We start from the raw sequence: 23,286 nt of genomic DNA on the forward strand, positions 1-23,286 counted from the left end.
TTGTAGTTGAAATGGTGGCAGTGAGTGTAGATTAGCCTTATTTGATGGTGTTGGCAAGTGGAGACAGGTTCACAGCTGTGTGGATACATAAGGTCTAGGAAGGTATCTGTTTTCACCTGCTGGTGGGCTGAGGGAGGAAGCTACTGCAGGTGAAGGGGCTGAGGATACAGGAGCAATGGTCATTGAAATTCTGGGGGAAGCAGGGCTAGAATCTGCACCGGCAGCAGAGCTCACCTTGTGGCAGAAGAGTACCTCTTTCTCTATCATGGGAAGATAGGGGGAGAGTGTATGTATTATGGGTAATGTTAGAGGGGAGGATGACAATGCCCACCTTACCTCAAGAGAGAAGAGCTTTGCGTCCCTCAGGCCCTCTGGGGAGAGGAATAGCAGAGTGGCCGAAGCCTAATTCCCATTATATGTTTCCTTCTCCAATATACATACTTTTTTATTTTGCATATTTTTGTGGCAAGACTGATCCTAGATCACTTTTGTCTCCAAATATTTATAAAAGGTCTAGAGTATGTGCATGGGAGCATTTTAATATATTTTTGAAGTTGGAGATTTTTCATCATTATAGTTTCTAAAAGTTTAAAATATATGATTTGCATGAGTTTAACATTAAATTGATACACTGTAGTTGGAACTAGATTGTGAATTATTTATTTGTTTAATTCCTTTTGTATGTGGATTTTTAAAGTAGCTTTATTACGGCATATGACATATGTGTTAATCTATTTCTGTTGCTTATGACAAAATACACAGAACTGGGTATTTTAAAAAGAAAACAAAATTTATTGCTTACAGTTTTGGAGGCTTGGAAGTCCACAGTCCAGAGAACACATCTGGTGAGGTGACTCTACAACAGTGCAGGGTGTCATGTGGCAGAAAATGGTGGAGCACAGAGACAGACTCACCTCCTCATTCACTCTCCTTTTAAAGCCCTCAGAACCACGCCCCTGACCACCGTTTTTAATCCATTCACTACAGCATGGTGAATTTACTACAACCTAATCACCTCTTCAAGGTCCCACCTTTCAGTTACCCTAATAGGATTTCCCACTCTCGGCAGTTACAGTGAGGATTTAAGCTTCAATGGGGGGGGGGGGGGGGGCAGGGAGGAATCCAGTCTATAGCATGTACATCAGATTCCATATTTAAACTGTAAAGTTGATGAGTTTTGACATACATGTGTACCTGTAAAACCATCACTACAGTTAAGACAGTGAATATATCCCAAAAGTTTCCTTTGTAGTCCATTTCTCCTTGTCACCCCCAGACACTCACTGATCTGTTTTTTGTCACTACTGATTAGTTTCCATCTTCTAGAACTTTATATACATACAGTCTCTGACTTACAATTTTTTGACTTTATTTTTGTTTGTTTGTTTGTTTGTTTTTTGACCGGTAAGGGGATCGCAACCCTTGGCACGGTGTGGTCCGCACCACGTTCAGCCAGTGAGCACACCAGCCATCCCTATATAGGATCCGAACCCGCAGCCTTGGCGCTACCAGCGCTGCACTCTCCTGAGTGAGCCACGGGGCTGGCCCCATTTTTTGACTTTATGATGGTACAAAAGCAGTACTCATTCAGGAGAAACTGTACTTTGAGAACATATAAAACCATTTTGTTTTTTGTTTTGTTTTGTTTTTGGCATCTGGCTGGTACTGAGGTCCAGCCCTGGCCCTTGGTGTTTGTATTAGTCCGTTTGTGTTGCTATAACAGATTTACCTGAGACTGGGTAATTTATAAAGAACAGAGGTTTATTTGGCTTACGATTCTGGGACAGCTGCATCTGGCATGGTACTCAGGGTTCTTCTACTCATGGCGGAAAGTGGCAAGCAGCCGGGTACAAGCACATCACGTGGTGAGAGAGGAAGCAAGAGAGAGAGAGAGGAGGTGCTGGGTCTTTTTAAACAACCAGTCTCATGGGAACTAATAGAGCAAGGTCTCACTCACTACCCATCTTCCCCCAGGGAGAGCATTAATCCATTCATGAGGGATCCTTCCCCACAACTCAAACAGCTTCCAGCACTGTCACATTGGGGATCAAATTTCCACATGAGTTTTGGGCGGGACAACACATCCAAACTCCATCCATGTTATCAGCACCACAGTCTAACCAACTGAGCTAACTGGCCAGCCGTCCATTCTGATTCTCACATTCGGTATAGTATTCAATAAGTTACACAAGATATTCAGCACTTCATTATAAAATAGGCTTTGTGTTAGATGATTTTGCCCAACTGTAGGCTAATGTAAGTGTTCTGAGCACGTTTAAAGTAAGACTAGGCTAATCTAAGCTACATTTGGTAGGTTAGGTGTATTAAATGCACTTTTGACTTTCAATATTTTTAGCTTCCTATGGGTTTATCTGGAAGAAACTCCATTGTAAGTCAAGGAGCATCTGTAAGTGTAATCTTACACTGTGTTCTCTATTTTGCTTGGCTTCTTTTGCTCAGCAAAATGATGTTGAGATTCATCCGTGTTATTGGTGTGTGTATCAATAGTTTTTTCCTTTCTGTTGCTGAGCTTATTTTGCGTAAAATTTGTTTATCCATTCATCTACTGATGGACATTTAGGGTGTTTTCAGTTTATTACAAATGAAGCTGCTATGTACATTCATGTGTAGGTCTTTTTGTGGACATATGCTTTCGTTTCTTAGGTAAATATCTAGGAGTGGAATGGCTGAGTCTAATGGTAGGTATATGTTTGACTCTTAAGGAAATTACCAAACTATTTTCGAGTGGTTGTACATTTTACATACAATTGCTGACTGACCAGCAGTGTGAGAGTTCAGCTTACTCACATCCTCACCAACACTTGGTATTGTTAGTCTTTTTAATTTTAGCCATTCTAGTAGGTATGTGCTGGTATTTCTTCGTAGCTTTAAAATGCATCTTCCTAGTGGCTAATTATATTGAGTATCTTTTTATGTGCTTATTGGCCATTTGTGTAACTTCTGTCAAATGAATGAATCTTTTGACCAATTTCTAATTGGGTTTTTGTTGTCTTAGTAAGATAGTAAGAGTCCTTTAGCTTCTAAATATAACTCCTTTGTTGGGTATATGTTATGCAAATATTTTCTCCCAGTCCGTGGCATTTATTTATTTATTTTTGAATTTATAGTTATTTTATTCTGTTTTTTCCCTCTTCACACTCACCCCCAACAGTAAATGTTTAGCTTTCTGAGGTCAGAAAAAAGATCTTAGTTTTCCGTAGTTCCTATGCTATATGATACTATCAAAGGTAAGGCACAGAAAAGTTTTAGAGTTAAAAAGGCAGGAATAGACAACATCACATTAAAATGGAGACATTGCTTGAAAGATTAATTCTGCCTGTTCAAAGATTAAATTATAAAATATATACATTATATCATCAAGAAAATACAGTATATTTCCAAGTCAGTGTATAGTATTTTTCAATGCTGAATTTATTTTCTTTGAGTACCTGCAAAGCAGAGAGATTATAAAAAGCTTCTCAGTGGAGCTGTGTTGCCTGCATTGTATGCAGTGAGTGTGCTCACTGTGATTGCACAGCCAGGGGTTACTGGGACACCCCAGCTCATGTGAACTGCAAACCCGGCCATGATGACTTGGCTTGACTGGCCCAGTTTTTCAGCCCCACATGAATATTAACTACAACTTTTTTCTTTTGTCCTAAGTCAATTAAGAAAAACATAAAAATTCAGTGCATTTATTTAAAAGAAGAGCACAAAAGAAAAACAATGATTATAGCATTAGGTTGTTTTGAATACAAGTGAAACCCTTAAAACTAGTTCAAGTTGGCTTCTGGAGGCAACACAAAACCTCCCATGTTATATTCTTCACTGTAGGCTCACACCTGCACTTGCCATTGTTATCTATAGTGCACCTAAGACCACCCAGAAAACTAAAAACCACTGTTTGCAGCTCTCCATCACCCCCAACAAGGTGGTTGGGATGGGTGGGCCCAGGGTGGGCCTTGAAGGGAAACAGAGGGGGATGGGAAGCCATACATGGAGGCCCTGGTCTGTTCTTGCACCGTGGGCAGGTGCTGAGCACATGAAGTGCCACCTGCACTGTTTGCTGCTGCTCTTCCCTTTCCTTCATTCTCCCCATATCACCGCTCCCTATTTCTTTTCCTATTTTCCTTTCTTCACCTGATTTAGTTTTTCTAACTTTCCAAAGTGTTGAGAGACTGAATGCACAAACGGACAATGGCCAGACCATGTGTAGAAACACAACAGTGCCCCATGATCTATAGCAACAAACCCAGAAGCCGACTCATCATCTATGAGGGTACTTCAAAAAGTTCATGGAAAAATAGAAATAAAACATGATGTAAATCTTGACATGAACTTTTTGAAGTACCCTCGTATAGTAACCAGCCCAGGAAGTCCGTCTACTATAGACATTGTCACTCACAAACAGTCCAGGAAGCCAAACAGTGACCCTGCAACAACCAGCATAAAACCATGGCATGCTTTTAAATTTTCATGACAGTATCTTTGCAGAACAAAAGTTTTTTATTTTGATGAAGTCCAGTTTGTTGATTTTTAAGAATGTGAATTTAAGTAAAAGTCATAATCAAACCTACAGTTTTTCTCTCAGATGGTATTAAACCTCCTTTCTTTCTTCATCTTGCCTGTAATATCGTTCCAATAATTCCTTGTCACACATAGTACATTTATTCCTGATGGGTTGAGTTGAACCAAATTTTTATAAATTGTATTTATTTTAACTTCATGGAGGTAGTTAATTACTAAAGATTTACAATTGTGAATTCTTCTGACAAAAATGAATAAATTGCCTTCTAAATTGTTCTCCTTTCCAATCCACACTGCCATCTATTGAGTGTATTTAATAAAATAAGGTAAACCATTCCTTCTCCTTTGTTTCTTTTCTTAACTGTAATTTCTTTTGTTTTTTATTTTTGGCGGCTGGCTAGTAGGAACTATGACTAATTTCAAGATTGAAAAGTGTCAGTTTGTGCTGTTATGAAGCAGTATTGTAGTCAGCAAAGGAAGTGTTCGCTCAAGTTACTATTTCAAAAGCTCTGGGCTGCTCACAGCCTGTGTTTGTGCAAGTCTTGTCCTGCTGCTTTCCTGGCCAGGATGCTGTTTACTCTCCAGTGCCACAGAGGGTCGTTTAGCCTCCTGCATCACTGGCCAGATCGCAGTTAAGTGCTGATTACAGCGTCCTTATTATCTGGCACAGTGTAGGAGGCAGCAAGAACACTCCCTGCTTGTTTAGCAGCAATGGAGTTTGTGTTACTGGCAGCTTGAAAAATTTAGTCTTTTTTTGCATGCTGAGAGAACTTGACAGCAATGTTGAGAGTGTGAAATAATTATAGAATCTAGAGGGTCATTAATACATTATTAAATGCTTCAAACTATTTTGCATCATGGTCTGTTGGCTAGCAATGGAATGAGTATATACATTGTAGTTGATTTTCGTGTCCCTTTACCTGTTCCTCTTTCCCCCCTCCCTCTCTCCCCTAGGAATGAATAATATTTTAAAGTAGGTCTGAAGTTTCTCTGTTATTTGCTCTTGAGAAAATTTATTGCTCATACCATCTCCATTCCCTAGAAATACTGTTAGTATTTAGGTGCCAGATTAAAGAGCAGAGAGATTTTTAAGTTTACTCAGTCCATGACTATGAAATAAACATATATCAAAATGTCTGTCATCTTTTTTCCTCTAATTTTTTATTTTGAAAAAATTTAAATTTGCTATAAAGTTGCAAGAAAAGTACAATTGATAACCCATGCTTTTACCTAGATTCATCACTTATTAATATTATTATTAAGGGCTGGCTGGTAGCTCATTTCGTTAGAGCGCAACCTTACAACTCTAAGGTCACAGGGTCAGATCCCGATACTGGCCAGCTGCCAAAAAACAAACAAAATATTTATTAATACCTCACTTTAAGAAATCTTTTAAATTGCACTTACAGAAAAGTTGTAAAAATGTAAGAGAATTCCTATATACCTTTCACCAAGTTTTCCCTAATGTTAACATCTTCTTTAACCATAGTACAGTTATCAAAACCAGGAAATTAATATTGATTCAGTACTATTAACTAATCCTCCAGCCTTATTTAAATTTTTTCAGTTTTCCCACTAGTGTCCCTTTGCCTAGGCCAGGATCCAATCTAGGATCCTTAGTGTATTTAGTTGTCATGTCTCCTTAGTCTCCCCAATCTTCATCGTTCTTTGCCTTTCTTGACCTTGACACTTTTGAAGACTACTGACCAGTTATTTTGTAGAATCTTCCTCTGTTTGGGTTTGCCGGTGTTTCCTCACAATTAAATTAGGATTATGCATTTTTGGCAAGAATATCACAGACGTGGGACTGTGCCCCTCTCAGTGTGTCAGATTAGGGGGAACATGACGTTGCTCTCTTATTGCTGGAGATGTTAAACTTTGTTTTTGGTGGCTGGCCAGCAAGGTGGAGCTGTTAATCAGTTAGGTGGGTGTCTCCCATGTTTCTCCTCTATAACATTACCCTTTTTCCCTTTGGGATCACTAATTATCTTTTGGGAAGTGCTATGGTCTGAATGTGTGTTTCCCCCCAAAATTCACCACGGTGATGATGTTAGAAGTTGGGGCCTTTGGAAGGTGATTAAGCCTTTGGAGGGTGGAGCCTTCATGGATGGGATTAGCACCCTTTTAAAAGAGGCCCTGTAGAGCTCCTTTGCCCCTTGCACCAAGTGAAGACACGGCAGAAAGGCACTGTCTGTGAGGAACAGGCCCTCAGCAGACACTGCGTCTGCTTGTGCCTTGATCTTGGACTTCCCCGCCTCCAGAACCATGGGAAATAAATGTCCATTGTTTACAAGTCAGCCAGTGTATGGGTGTAGCAGTCTGGACTCACACAGGGAGACACCTTGAGACAGTGCGAACGTCCTGGTTCTCGCCATACTTTCACTGATTTTGCCATCTACTGAGGGTTCTTGCGGGCAGCAGTTTTTACTGTGGTGTTCAACTAATGGTGACTTCCTATTTCCATCACCCCTTTCATCTTTATCAATTAGATTTTTTTTCTTTCATTTATTGATTCACATCATACAGACTAGTGGACACTCAGAGAAGTGGCTCCCCCCGTCCTTACTATGCTGCTCCTATTCCCTCATTATTTCTCCCCGCTCCTACTCGGAAGGGCATCCTCCTCCATAACCACAGCACAATTAATCACACACACAAATTGAACATTAATATGATGCTCCCGTCTTGAAGCGGGGAACCCCCAGCGTTTGCTGATTGTTAAACCTGCCCCCTTCCATTGGAGAAACCGTTCTAGAAATTTTATGCTTGGCTGTCTTCATCATGAACTTTGGCTTCTGTAACCCAGCTCGCTTCCTGCACCTGCGTGCTAATGAAAGGTAACAGCGGTTTTGCACCGCCCTAAGGGCCCAGTGCAAATTTGGCTCCAGAACTGACCAGTGAGCTGTGTCTCAGAGCCAACCAGTCCGATTTAACAGACTTGCCTCCCTCGTTTGCATAAGAGGACCTAAATGAGAGCTTGGGTGGGAAGTTTTGGCTATATAAGCCTGCCCCTTTCCTTCATTCGGGGAGACACTAACCTGATGCTCCTGCTCTCCTTGCTTGCGGGCAATAAAGCGCCATTACACCAAAAAGAGCTGTAACACCAAAAAGAGCTGTAATACCAACATTGGTCTTGGATTCCTCTGTGCAAGCAACCTCACAACAATCTAATATAGTCAAATATCCTCAGTGTACCCATAATATTCTTTACTATGTGTATGTTTTGGTCCAGAACTCAAGGATTATGTGTTATGTTTGGTTTCCAGAAATCTGTTAAATCTCTTTCTCTTTAACCTAAAACAGTTCTCCAGTCTTTCTTTGGTGGGGTGGTGGGGGGGGTGACTTTCTTGGTGCAACTTGTTGCAGTTGTTTGCAGGATTTCCCTCTGCTTGCCTTTGTTTCCTCCTGACTACATTCAGGTTTAATATTTCTGGCAGGAGCATCACATACATTACATTGTGCTGTTCTCAGTGCAGCACATCAGGGGATGCCTGATGTCACACTGTCTGTCACAGCTGACTCATCCCACCACTTGGTTAAGGTGTTAACTGCTAGATATCTTCATTGTGAAGTTACCTTTCCCCCTTTTTAATTATTGTAATCTGTGGGGAGATACATGAGATCGTGTTGAATATCTTACTTCATTTAGAGGTTATAGCATCCATTAATGTTCCTTGAAAAAAATGATGGAAATAGAATATCACCGTTTTATAATCAATTATTAATAAATACAGTGATTATAAAATGGTGATATTCTATTTCTATCATTTTTTCTATATTTATTGGTTAGCATTATTCTATAAAGAAAATTTTTGTTGTATCCTTCACTTACTTGTTAGAGTCAGTATGGATTCATGGATTCTTTTTTCATAACAGCTTTATTGAGATATAATTTATATACCATACAAATCACCCACTTAAAGTATACAATTCAGTGGTATTGGTATAGTTACAGATAGGTACAGCCATTACCAGTCAATTTTAGGACATTTGCATCATCTCAGAAAGCTACCCTATATATATATATAAAGAAAAGCTACTCCATATATAAAAAAAAAAGCTACCCCATAGCCTTTAGCTCCATTCCAACTCTCATCACCCCCAACCCTAAGCAACCACTAATCTACTTTCTGTCTCTGTAGATTTGCCTGTTCGAGACATTTCATAAAAATTGAATCATATGTGGTCTTTTATGACTGGCTCTGTCACTTAGCATAATGTTTTCAGGGTTTGGCCATGTTTCAGTAATTTTGCATTTTTATGGCTGGATACTATTCCACTATGTGACTGTGCCACATTGTGTTTATCCATTCATCAGCTGATGGGCATGTGAGTTGTTTTCATCTTTAGGCTTTGTGAATAAAGCTGCTCTGAAAATTTGTGTCCATACAACAATGGAAAAATACTTTACTGAACTGTACACTTAAAAATGGTTAAAATGGTGGTAAATTTTATGATTTTTTTTTTAATCACAACTTAAAAAAAGATTATGGAAGGTCCATATGATAGAATATTATATAGCCATTTAATGTTATATTTGAACAAGCTTTTGAATAATATTAAAATATGCTATGGTATAATTTTAAATTAAAATGATTGAAATATTATTTCAAATATTGTACATTTTTGCAAAATTAACAAAATGGCTATGTATTATTTTTATAATCAGTGTACAAAACTATTGAAAACAAAAGAACTGTACAAAAAGTGTTTGGCACAGCAATCTTGTACCATATATGCTATTTTAAAATGCTTTCAATTAAAGAAATACACTATAAAGAAAAAAGTTCATGTACAAATTTCTATGTGGACATGTGATTTCATTTCTCTTGGGAGTATTCCTAGGAGTGGGACTACCATATAGTAACTTTGTGTTTAGTCATTGAGGAACTGTCAGACTGTTTTCCAAAGTATGTGCACCAGTTTGTGTTCCCACTAGAGAATGAGAGTTCTGGTTTCTCCACATCATCACCAACACTACTTATTACCTGTCTTTTTTATTACAGTCATCCTAGTGGGTGTGATGTGGTATTTCATTGTGGTTTCGATGTCTATTTTCCTGATGACAAATGATTTTAAGAATCTTTTCATATGCTTATGGCCATTGAATATCTTCTCTGGAATTTGTATATCTTCTTTGCCCATTTTTAAAATGATTTGTCTTTTGTTAGTGATTTGTAAGAGTTCTTTAGTCTGGATACTAGACCCTTATCAGATATGTGATTTATAAATATTTTCTCCCATTCTGTGGGTTGTCTTTTCACTTTCCTGATAATGTCCATTGATGCACAAAGGTTTTTAATTTTGATGAAGTCCCAATTTATCTATCTTTTGTTGCTCATGCCTTTGGTAGCATATCTAAAAATCCATTATCAGATCCAGTGTCATGAAGATTTTCTCTTGTTTTCTTCAAAGAGTTTTACAGTTTTAGCACTTACACTTAGGTCTTTGATCCATTTTGAGTTAATTTTTGTGTATCATGTGAGGTAGAGGTCCAGTCTTATTCATTTGACTGTGATTATTCAGCACCACATGTTGAAGGGACTGTTCTTTCATCATCGAGTGATCTTGACCCCCTCGTCAAAAATCAATTAACCGTAGATGTATGGGTCTGCCCTGCCTTTTTAGATAATCATTTCCTTTCTTTTTATTGTTGTTTTGTTCTATATGTGTATTCTGTAAGCAGTCTAGTTTATGTTGTCTTTGAACTTCATATAAAAGGAAGCTTACTATGTGTATTCTTTGGTATTGCCTCTTTTGTTTAACATTTATCTATGATCCACTCATGTTTTTTGTTAGAGTGAAGTTCATTCATTTTCACTGGTGTATGACATTCCATTGTATGACTATACCAAAGTCTTTTATCCATTTCACTCTTGATAGATACTTGCTTTGTTTTCAATTCATCTTGTGATTCTTAGAAGTGTGTATATAGGAGCGAATGAATAGGCAGATATCTGACTTTTACCTAATATTTGTTAGGCAAATGGGGGGTGTTAGGAAAATTTTTTTGGTGCCCATAAACAAAGGTGGGTGGGATGGGGTACGTTGTCAGAAAATTCTGTGCAGTGGTAAGGCCCTGTAGGTGTCTTCACCTTAGATTTCAGTTGGTAACTGGAGAATAGCTGAAGAGAGTAGTGTGCTGTGGGCAGTATTATCTGCCACGCTTAGTGGTAGATCCATGTTTTCCAAGATGTATGTTTAGCGTGTCGCCTCTTTGTACCACATAAATAGGAGATCTTCCATAAGAAAAGTAGGAGGAAAAATAGTAATTCCATTCTTTTATTCTGTAGGAATTCTTTCTGTTTCATGTTGATTTAACTAACCACACTTGGTTGGGTTTGCTATTCAATAACCTAGTTTGAAGTGATGGAATGAGAATATTAAAGGAAAAAATATAAATTTAGTAGTATCATATTCTAGTTTATACTAGAAATCCTAGTTCATATTGAATTTAAGTATATAAAGTATCTATTTCTGTTAAGTTATAGTTTAAATTTAGAATTCAGGGAAAGTATGGCTTTTCATGTATAGGAGGTAACTAAATGTTACAATTGTATAATATCTTTTTATTGTATCTTCTGTTCAAGTCAAAAGGCTTTGATTATACCCTCTTTAGATTATTCAGCTTGCCCAGGCTTGATGAAAGCAATTAAGTGGTGTCTAGATATGACATTGAAGACATATCTGATTTCTTCACTATTTGAGGATTTAAGAGAAGTGTTTGAGGACTTTAGTGTATGTCAGAGTTTAACATTATTGAGGAGGTTTTGGCATTTGAGGGGTGGAGGATGGTTTTTGTTTTCCATTCCAGAAGGCATCAAAGTTTTGGTTTAGTGTTGAGGACAGAGTGAGTTGGAGGAAAAGCAGATTCATAACAGCAATTTTTTGAAACTATGCATCAATAACAGTGAATTTTTTCTCCAGGTTACCCTTATCCTATATCGTGTTCCTAATTTTTTTGTCTTAGTCATTTTATGTAGAACTTTTTCAAATCTATACTAATACCCACTGAATACCTATAATATTCTAGCACTGTATTAATGAAGCTAGGATTAAAAATATGTGATGAGGATAAAAACATTAAGGAAACTGTAGGAACATATCAAGGAGAAACTCAGGGGCCACGGAGTTGAGTGTGTCACATCTGCCTTTTTTGTTTGTTTGTCCCTCTTTTGAGCTGGGAGAAAGGAGATGGTTTATTGACTACTATATATATAATATCTATATCTGAAGGTTGTTAAACCTGCTTACAGGTTATCAGGCAGGAAGAGTTTTGGAGGTGGTATGCAAATTTCAAGTTGCTATGCATTGCTAAAAAGCATAACACATTCTAAAATGTAGGAATTTAGTGGTAAACCTTTAAACCATGGGTAGATGCTTTGGTGTATTTGCCCCAAATGTAGCAAAAGCCATGTTTCCCTTTGTAGTCAAGGAATCTGTCTTCTCAAATAAGGCCTTGTAATTCCAGTTTTTCTGGCAGTAAGCTCCCAGTAAAAGTTTATAATCCAAATAATTAAGAACCATTTCTGCCTTGTTCATACTTTACTCTTTCCAAGAATGCTGAGTCACAAAATAAAATCTTAAATTAGGAAATTGTCAAAAACAGAAAAGGTTTCAGAGAGAGTTAAAAAATGTTTAAAAGGGTTTGGTTTATCATCTGACGACAGTAATTTAATTCAGATTTTGTTGTTTTTTCTTCCGTCAAGCAAATCTGTCTCCCAGTGGTATGAAATCCTATCTGTTTATCCATACCTGTGGTCTCTGTCGATAACTGGCAGAGTAAGCATTATTAATGGCAGACTTGAAGGATAAGTTAAATGACTTGCCTGGATCTTAAGGAAATCAGTGGGCCCGAGGAAGGTTCTACACACAGGCTAATTTTCCCTCTGCTATTACTAGCTCCAAAAAAGAAGTAAAGTATATTTGATTTTTAGGTGTAATATACCCTCTAGAGGGAGACCAAGATGAGTGCCTGCTTGTACCCTTTATTCAGCCTTATGTACAACTCTCCCAGCCTCCACATTCTTCAAAGTGGAACAATGAAAGTACCTAATACCTAGGGTAGTTTCGAGGAATAAATAAAATAATGCATATAAAATACTTAGCACTGTGTTCAGAACATAGTGAATACTCAGTACTTGGTGTAAAAGAAAAAAGACATCCTTGCGCACATGAGGGTCTGTGCTGTCCATCTTTTTTCATCCTTTGGCCACTTCTGTCTCTACAAGTCCCCATGGAACAAGTGTGGTGTTAAGATGGCAAGTGTCTTTCAGGCAGTGTGGCAGCATCTAGAAGCTGACACTTTCTCTAAGGCAGAATTGACTGGTTCCAAATTGCCCAAAGGAGTACATACATAAAAGAATAAACTTGACAAAAAGGATGTTCTCTTAACATGCTTTTCGTATATTTTTTCAAATAGTGCCTTTGAAGATGAGACCATGAAGCTTCGGCAGCTGAAGCTGGATTACCAGGTGAGCAGAGAGCCTCCTTTGAAATAGGCAGACAGCTGTGCTGACCATGATCACTGGTGGTCTTGGCTCTGAAGTCTTGGCAGGGTTGTGGAAAGAAGACTGAAAAGAAAAAGCCTCTGATAGTTACTCATTAAGCAGTGTGTGGAGTTAGTAGTTGTTGAACCAAGGCTCTGGGCTATGGCAAGACCAAAGTGCTTTGAGGATATCAGTAATAAACGTGGCCCTGTATTTATAATCACTGAAAATTCCTTGGTACCTTTCATAAGAATTAGAAGAATGTTAACATTGTATTCCTGCGTAGCAATTAGGTTCTGCTACCTTAAATGCCTCTGTACTCTGGAATATCATGAAACTGCAAGATTGTTTTCTCATTCTAAAATGCAGATCTGAACTTGCTGCTGTGCGCCTTAAAAGCCTCTATTGCCTGCAGAAGAATTTTCTTCACAGATCTGCTCCCAGCTTTTAGTTACACATCCTTTTTTTCTTTTTGGCAATAATTTTATTTATGTTTGTTTCCTCCATTAGACTTAACTCCATGAGACTAGGAACCAGGTATTTTTGTTTGTTTGTTTTGTTTTTTGTGGCTGGCCAGTATAGGGATCCAAACTCTTGACCTTGGTGTTTTAACAGGTATGTTTTTGATGACCAGTATATCGAAAGTTTCTAGCATAGGGCTGGGCATATAATAATCCTTCCTTAAATATTTGAAAGAAGGAAGGAATAAATGAACATGATCATCGTGATTAGGCAGCTTAGAATCTGTACCCAACAGATTGCTTTTTTCATATTTATTTTTTCATATGAATGCTTTTTAATTCAGGAAGTTTTATAATTCTAGTCTGCCTAGATAGGATTATTCATAATCAAGATGTCTAGATTCCATAGGTGACTAAAAATATCTTCAAAGTTTTATCTTCCTTATGTTGATGGTAGAATTAATAATGAGACTTCTAGCCTAATGAGTTACTTTAAAGGTGGACTCATTTAAAACTAGGAAAGAAACTAATTTACTGTCATCACGGGGAAAATTCTGACACACACACACACACACTCACTCACACGCATTATTTTCCCCACCAAAGATCGGAGTAATTGTGATGAGCCCTTTATTTTCTGCATTCCATTGCATAGCAAACTGCAATTAGGGAGAAGTGACTGTAAAAATTTAGGTCTTTGCTTTATTTTTATTTGTAAGCATCCTAGTGTTGTAAGGCCAAATAGTAAAATCTATGGTTCGTCTATCAAGTAATGTTATAAGACATAAGTTTTTGAATTTTGTATATATATATTTTCTGGATTTTAAGGTGGCCTGAATATTTTATAATTTTTATTCTTTTCTGTGAGAATGCTACATATGGTATAAATGGTATAAATCTTGGCACTTTTGTAAGCCTTTTATAGCATTTTTTTAAATTATGTTTTTATGTAGGTAATAAAAGCATGTGAGAATTCAAATAATACAAAAAAGATGTTTGGTGAAGAGTCCCTCTACTTGGCTTAGTTCTTTATCAGAGGCTGTCAGTGACTTCTAAAGTATCCTCCAGAAATAGTCAATGAATGTAAATGAATATAAAGACATAAAATTTTATAGGAATTTTTAAAAATTCAAAGAAATCTTTTTGGGGCTAGTCAGACGGCGATGGGTTATCAGAACTTATTAATGGTATACAACCTCCCCCTGCCAGATTTGACTGGCTTTAAAAAAAATCTCTTTGGACCTGATATATATTCTTGGTGTTAAATAGTATGTGAGAATACTGTTAAAGTTCTGACATGCTACCATGTGCATAAGAAGGGGATTGCTCAGCATGGGCGAGTAACCCCTTACACAGATGTAAGCCAAGCATTCAAATGGTGGTCACAAGTCGTACAGCACCACATAATGAATAAAACATCAGGCTGGGATGCCCAGGCTTTGGTTCCCGTTCAAGTACTGCCATTAATTAGCTGTGTGATTTTAGGTAAGGTCCTTAAGCTTGATGAGCCTCAGTTATTTCATCTGTAGGGTAAGGTTAGACTCGATAAAATAATGGAATGCTAGGAAGGATCTTAGGGTATGGAAGTTAGAGAGAGCTGAGTTGGAAGTATACTGAGAAAGGCTGGGTAGTCCCGCCTCACAGGCTGGCAGTATCTCGGTGGGAACCTCACAGTCCAAAGCATGCCGGCCTGACTTACACAGTGCATGCCGGGCAGTGACAGTGGCACATGGTGCCAGTGTTCATCAGTGGAGGGGAGAGAGGCTGGGGAAACCCTGCCCCTGCCCCAGGTGTACATTAGATTAGACTTAGGAAACCTGCCGTGAGAATGTCCCTTTGGTTAAGAGTCACTGGTCATGAGTTTTGTAGAATGAGGAATAGTTTGTAGGAGGAACCAAAGTTCATCAGTCTAATGAGGAATGGGTCATACTAGCCTATCTCATAAATGAGGAATCTAAATCAGGGAATTAATGTCTAGTGAGCTGTGTACCCGAATCATCTGTTCATCACATTCCCACTAGAAAAGCCTGGGAAGTTTACAATTAGAAAGTGGCCTGGTAGGTTTGAAATCAGCAAGTAAAGTTGGTAAAATGGTCTTTACAGTGAATAACATTAATGTGTGAGTATAATTGCACGTGAGTATCTGGCCGGGACGCTGGCCCTGCCTTGGACAGTACTAGAGACACAGGGTAAAGCTTGCTTTTTGGTTCCTCCTTCCCTTATTTCCATATGGTCCGTTTCCCTTTTCTTAACTTATCCTTTCATCATCCAGGATACAGTATTATTGATTAGATTATAGTTTGTTTCATGTTTTCCTGGCATTTTAATCCTAGAACTTAATGTTTAAATTTACATCTTCAGGAAATTAACTCATGGCTATTTTTGTTCTGTGTAGATTTTTAAACAGCTTTATTGAGATATAATTCATTTACCTTACATATACACTCTGCTAAAGTATACAAATGATTTTTATATTTCATATAAATGGAATCATTCAATATGTGGTCTTTTGTGTTTGGCTTCTTTGACTTAGCGTAAGGTTCATCTACATTTGTAGGATGTATCAGTACAGTCATGCGTCACTTAACAACGGGGATATCTTCTGAGAAACGTGTTGTTAGGTGATTTTGTCGTTGTGTGAAAGTGCATTATGAAGGGGACAGCAGTGAGTTTTCTTCTTGTCCACACTGGCCACTAGTTACAGGAACGAGGGCCCTCTCATTGTGTTGCTAAGTCTCTGTGCCTCGCTTTCCTCATCTGTTGAGTGGGGCTTAGAATAGGACCACTCCCACAAAGTCACGAGAATGAAATCACAGGCAGGGATTGTGCCTGGCACTCAGTGAGTGTTAGCCAGCTGTTATTAACTGTTACTTTGCTATGGGGATGGGTTCATTTAAAAATGCAAGAATTCTAAAGTAGACAACAATCCTTTCACTTGGAGTCAGACCTAATGCTTGGCTTTCTACCTTAAAGGTCTGAGCTACCTTTGGGAGGGTCATCCCATGGGTAAGCTATCACCCCTCCTCAATGTATTCTTCAGTAGGTTTGTTTACACCAGCATCACCACAAATACTTGAGTAATGCATTTGCTACAGCATTAAAACAGCTGCGATGTTACTAGGTGATAGTTTTTCAGCTCCATTATAATCTTATGGGACTGCTGTTGCATATGTGGTCTACCATCGACTGAAACATCATTATGCAACACATGACTGTGCTTATATATATATATATATTTTTTTTGTCCAATACATTCCACTGTGTGGATAGACCACATTTTGTCTGTTCATCAGTTGATGGACATTTGGGTTGTTGCCACTTTTTGGCCATTATAAATAATACTGCTCTGAATATCTGTATATAAGTTTTTGTGTGAACATGTTCTCATTTCTTTTGGATATATACCTAGAAGTGGCTTCCTGGGTCATATGGTAACTGTGTTTAACATTTTAAGGAACTCCCAGATCGTTTTCCAAAAGGCTGAACCATATCACATTCCCACCAGCATGTGTGAGTTTCCAGTTTTTCCACGTCTTTGTCAACACTTGTTATTATCGCCATTTTAGTGGGTGAGAAGTGTTATCTCATCGTAGTTTTGACTTGCATTCCCCTCGTAATAATGATGTGATTTTTTTTATGTACTTAGTGGGCATTTGTATATCTTCTTTTGAGAATGTCTTTTCCAAATTCTTTGCCCTTTTTAAAATTGAGTTATTTGTCTTTTTGTTGAGTTGTAAGAGTTTTTATGTATTCTGGATCCAGGTTCCTTATGAGCAATACGATCTGTAGATATTTTCTCCCATTCTGTGGGTTATCTTTCTATATTCTTGATGGTATCATTTCAGCATAAAAGTTTTAATTTAGCTATTTTTTTCTTTGGTCATTTGCACTTTTGGTGTCATATCTAAGACACCATTGCCCAACCCAAGATTACAGACTTGCTCTTTTGTTTTCTTCTAAGACTTTTATAATTTTAGCTTTTATATTTTCCATTTTGAGTTAATTTTTTTGTATGGTGTGAGATAAAGGTTTGATTTCATTGTTTTGCATGTGGTATATTCAGTTTTCCTGACACCATTTATTGAAGTACTTTCCCACTGAGTATATTTTGCTTTTATTTTTACTAGTTTCATTAGGATGCTCTTATTTTGAGGGTATGTGGGCACCTGAGCTGGCAACAGAATGTAAAGATTTTCTGACTCTTACTGTGATATTACTCAGACATGGATGCATATTAGGTAGAGAACATTTATGCCATCTGGTGGGAAAATGGATTAAAATACCACACAGTCCCATTGGGTTGGGCTGCCGTGCGTTTGTACATACCTTTCTAAGAGAGGTTATCAGAATCGATATTTTAAGAAGTCAAATTTAAAACTTCCAGTTTTTCTTCATATGATCTCACTTTGTGTGTAGCCAAGTTAATTATTTTTAACCAAACCGACAGATCCCAAGACCATTCTGATCTTGCTGGTTGTACTCTGTGGTCAGTCAGCCTGTTCCAGGAGTCATAATGTAACTTCAGCTCATCACCTCTAGGATGACTCCTCCTCTTGGAAAATTGAGAATCAGTTAAATGAAGCTGTCACTAATTTGAGGCTTGCTTGAGCTTTATTATTTTTTGGATAAAGTCCTTTGATAGAAATTTCCCCTTATCTAACCTCCTTTATTTCCTTGTTATTTTGACATCACCATTCAGTATTTTGCCCCCAGCCAATAGTAAGATATAAGATTTTAGAGAAGATGGATTCTGTGAGTTATAATAGTTCAATTCTCAAGGGAATTGGGAAATTTAAAGGTGATTCAATTTCAGTTTGTGACACTTGAAGTCCTGAAGGCAACACATTTAGGGCACCAGTCAGCTTTGTGTCCTCACTCATAAGTGGGAGCTAAATAAATAAGAAAGAAAGAGAAAAATAAAAAGAAGAAAGCAAGAAGGAAGGAAGGAAAGAAAGAAAGAAAGAAGAAAGAAACAAATACAATAACATGTTGAACTTTCAAAAGGAGAGAACAGAACTGTGGTTACTGGGGTAGGGGAGGCAGTTAGTGAGAAAATGGTGGAGTATAAAAACACCACTGATTTTTGTATATTGATTTTGTATCCTATATCTTTGCTGAATTTATCAGCTCTTAGAGGTTTTTTTATATATAGGATCATGTCATCTGCAGACAGGGACAATTTGACTTCATCTTTTCCAATTTGGATGCCCTTTATTTCTTTCTCTTTCCTGATTGCTCTGGCTAGTACTTCCAATATTGTGTTAAATAGGAGTGGTGAGAGTAGCCATCCTTGTCTTGTTCCTGTTCTTAAAGGAGAAGATTTCAGCTTTTCCCCATTCAGGATGGTATTGGTGGTGGGTTTGTCATATATGGCTTTTATTGTTTTGAGGTACTTTCCTTCTACACCTAATTTGTTGAAAGTCTTATCATGAAGGGATGTTGAATTTGTCAAATGCTTTTTCTGCATCTATTGAGCGAATCATGTTTTTTCTCCTTGATTTTGTTGATGTGGTGTATCACATTTATTGTCTTGTGTATGTTAAACATCTTTGCATCCTTGTGCTAAATCCCCACTATCATGATATATAATCTTTTTGATGTGTTATTGTATTCTGTTTGCTTATATTTTATTGAGGATTTTTGTGTCTATGTTCATCAAGGATATTAGCCTGCAGTTTTCTTTTTGTTGTTGTTGCATCTTTGTATGATTTTGGTATCAGGTGATGCTGGCCTCATAGAATGAGTTTGGGAGAATGGCCTCTCTTTCAATTTTCTTGGAATAGTTTGAAAAGAATAGGCATTAATTCTGCCTTTAAAATTTGGTAGAATTCAGCAGTGAAGCCATTTGGTCCTGGGCTTTTCTTTGTTGGGAGACTGCTGATTACTGCTTCAGTCTTGTGGTGGCTCATTATTGATCTGTTCAGATTTTCTGTTTCTTTGTTCAGTCTTGGTAGTTTGCATGTGTCCAGAAATTTATCCATTTCCTCCAGGTTTTCAAATTTGTTGGCATGTAGTTGTTCATAGTGCTCTCTGATGATTCTTTGTATTTCTGTGGTATCAGTTGTAATGTCTCCTTTTTCATTTCTGATTTTTGCTATTTGGGTGTTCTCTCTTCTTTTTTAAGTTAGTCTGGCTAATGGTTTGTCTATTTTGTTTATCTTCTCAAAAATAAACATTTTGTTTTATTGAACTTTTGTATCTTTTTTTGGTCTTTATCTCATTTAGTTCTGCCCTGATCTTGATTATTCTTTCTGTCTGATTTGAAATTGGATTGTTCTTGTTTTTCTAATTCTTGGAGGTGTAACATTAGGTTGTTTATTTGAAGTCATTCCATTTTTTTGATGTAAGCATTTATTGCAGTAAACTTTCCTCTTATTACTGCTTTTGCAGTTTCCCACAGGTTTTGGTAAGATGTATCTTAACTTTCATTTTCAAGAGATATTTTTATTCCTGTTTAATTTCTTCTTTGACCCATAGGTCATTCAGGAGCATGTTGTTTATTTTCCATATATTTGTATAGTTTCTAAAGTTTCACTTGTTATTGATTTCTAGTTGTAATCCATCATGGTCTGACAAGATACTTGAAATGATTTCAGTTTTTTAAAATTTGTTGAGACTTGATTTGTGATTTAACATGTGGTCTATCCTGGGTAATGTTCCATGTACTAATGAGAAAAATGTCTATTTTATAATTGTTGAACGAAATGTTTTGTAGATGTCTTGTCAAATCCAGTTGGTCTAAAGTGTAGGTTAAATCCTGTGTTTCTCTATTGATTCGTTGCCTCGATCTATCCATTGTTGAGAGAGGGGTGTTGAGGTCACCAGCTATTATCATATTGGGGTCTCTCTCTCTCTTTAGGTCTAATAGTGTTCGCTTTATATATCTGGTTGCTCATGTTGGGTGTGTATACATTTATGATTGTTAAGTCCTCTTGATGGACAGATCCCTTTAGCATTATACAATGACTTTCTTTGTCTCTTTTTATGGTTTTTTGTTTAAAGTCTATTTTATCTGATATAAGAATAGCTACTCCTATTAATTTTTGCTTTCCATTTGTGTGATATGTATTTTTCTCTCCCTTCACTACTAGTCTGTGTGAGTCTTTGTAGGTGAGGTGAATTTCTTGTAGGAAGCATATAGTTGAGTATAGTTTTTTAATCCATTCCACCAGTCTATGTCTTTTGAGTGCGGAATTCAATCCATTTACATTTAGGTTGTTTTTGAAAGGTATTGTCTTACTCCTGATGTTTTGATTTTTGTATGGTTGTTTTAAATATCTTTTGTGTTTCTTTGCTGTTTGTTGTTTTTTTGCACCACATTCTTTATTTTGCTTTTATCCGTAGTTGATTGCTTTCTATTGAGAATGTTCCAAGTGCTATTTTATTTCATTTTCACCCTTAGCCCAAATTTGTTTGATTTCTAGTTATGTTAGATGAACAAGAAACCCAAACTTATTGATCTTTGGCTGATTAAAACATGAAAATAGGGAACACATCCTGTTTCATGGAATGATGTGTTGTGTAATTCTAGACTCACAATAGAGCCAATTGAGATCTTTAAATAAAAATAAATAAAACCCAAAAATAATTTTGTGGTTTGAGGATAATAATTTCTTTTATTCCACTTACAAAAGTAAGAAAATTTGGAAAATGTAGAATAAAGGAAATAATAATCCATAGTCTGCTACCCAAAGAAATCACCATTGCTATGTTCCTCCATCTTTTCCCCTATGTTTATGTGTTTATGTTTTGAAGTTGTGATCATGCTTTGATGATGATAATATAATTACCATATATATTTTCAATAAACTTGAGTCATAGCTTTTTTTTTTTATTTTATTTTGTCAATATACAATGTGGTTGATTATTGTGACACATTACCAAAAACTCCCTCCCTCCTCCCTCTCCTCCTCCCTCCCAACAATGTCCTTTCTGTTTGCTTGTCATATCAATTTCAAGGAATTGCAATTGTTATGTCTTCGCCCCCCCCGCACAGTTATTTTTTGTGTATTTATTTATTTATTTTTAGCTCCCACCAATAAGTGAGAACATGTGATATTTCTCTTTCTGTACCTGACTTGTTTCACTTAATATAATTCTCTCGAGGTCCATCCATGTTGTTGCAAATGGCAGTATTTCATTCTTTTTTATAGCAGAGTAGTATTCCATTGTGTAGGTATACCACATTTTCCGTATCCACTCATCTGATGATGGACATTTGGGCTGGTTCCAACTCTTAGCTATTGTAAAGAGTGCTGCAATGAACATTGGAGAACAAGTATACCTTCGGCTTGATTATTTCGATTCCTCTGGGTATATTCCCAGCAGTGGGATAGCTGGGTCGTATGGTAGATCTATCTGCAATTGTTTGAGGAAACTCCATACCATTTTCCATAGGGCTACACCATTTTGCAGTCCCACCAACAATGTATGAGAGTTCCTTTTCCTCTGCAACCTCTCCAACATTTATCATTCAGTCTTTTGGATTTTAGCCATCCTCACTGGGGTGACATGGTATCTCAGTGTGGTTTTGATTTGCATTTCCTGAATGCTGAGTGATGTTGAGCATTTTTTCATATGTCTGTTGGCCATTTGTATATCTTCCTTTGAGAAATGCCTATTTACTCTTTTGCCCATTTTTTAATTGGGTTACTTGTTTTTTGGTTGTAAAGTTGTTTCAGTTCCTTGTATGTTCTGGATATTAATCCTTTGTCAGATGTATGTTTTGCAAATATTTCCTCCCACTCTGTTGGTTGTCTTTTAACTCTGTTAATTGTTTCTTTTGCTGTACAGAATCTTTTTAGTTTGAAATGATATAATCCCATTTGTTTATTTTTCCTTTGGTTGCTCGTGTTTTGGGGGTCGTATTCATGAAGTCTGTGCCCAGTTCTACTTCCTGAAATGTTTCTCCTATGTTTTCTTTGAGAAATTTTATTGTTTCAGGGTGTATATTTAATTCTTTAATCCGTTTTGAGTTGATTTTGGTATATGGTGAGAGGTATGGGTCTAGTATCATTCTCCTGCATATTTATATCCAGTTATCCCAGCACCATTTGCTGAAGAGGCAGTCTCTTCTCTAGTCTATAGGCTTGGTGCCTTTGTCAAAGATCGGATGGCAGTAGGTGTGTGGATAGATTTCTGGATTCTCTATTCTATTCCATTCCATTGATCAGTGTGTCTGTTTTTATACCAGTACCATACTGTTTTGGTTATTATAGCTTTGTAGTACAGCTTAAAGTCAGGTAGTGTTATGCCTCCAGCTTTATTTTTTTTGCTCAGAATTTCTTTGGCTATACACAGTGTTTTCTTATTCCATATAAATGTCTGTATAGTTTTTTCCATTTCTGAGAAAAATGTCATTGGAATTTTGATGGGGATTGCATTGAGTTTGTATATCACTTTGGGTAGCATGGACATTTTCACAATGTTGATTCTTCCAATCCAGGAAGATATCTTTCCATCTTCTTGTGTCCTCTTTAATTTCTCTCAGCAGTGGTTTGTAGTTCTCATTATAGAGATTTTTCACATCCTTGGTGGTTAACTCAATTCCTAAGTATTTTATTTTTTTGGTGGCTGTTGTAAATGGGCAAGCTTTCTTGATTTCTCGTTCTGCATGTTCACTATTGCAGAACAGAAATGCTACTGTTTTTGTGTGCTGATTTTGTATCCTGCTACTTTGCTGAAATCATTTATTAACTCCAAGAGTTTTTTTGTAGAGACTTTAGGCTGTTCAATATATAAGATTATGTCATCTGCAAACAGGAACAGTTTGACTTCATCTTTTCCAATCTGGATGCCCTTTATTTCCT

The 23,286-nt window shown here is 37.1% G+C and overlaps 1 protein-coding gene across 1 annotated transcript in view; it reads left to right on the forward strand.

Moving 5' to 3' along the window:
• Positions 1 to 23,286, forward strand: part of TULP3 (TUB like protein 3) — a 73,623-nt gene that overhangs the window by 31,281 nt on the left and 19,056 nt on the right. The window contains exon 2 of the mRNA XM_063104442.1: positions 12,950 to 13,001. Coding sequence (XP_062960512.1) covers positions 12,950 to 13,001 — 52 coding nt within the window. The remainder of the gene's footprint in view (positions 1 to 12,949; positions 13,002 to 23,286) is intronic.

This window comes from Cynocephalus volans, chromosome 1 (genome assembly GCF_027409185.1).
Source record: "Cynocephalus volans isolate mCynVol1 chromosome 1, mCynVol1.pri, whole genome shotgun sequence".
Taxonomy (NCBI): Eukaryota; Metazoa; Chordata; class Mammalia; order Dermoptera; family Cynocephalidae; genus Cynocephalus; species Cynocephalus volans.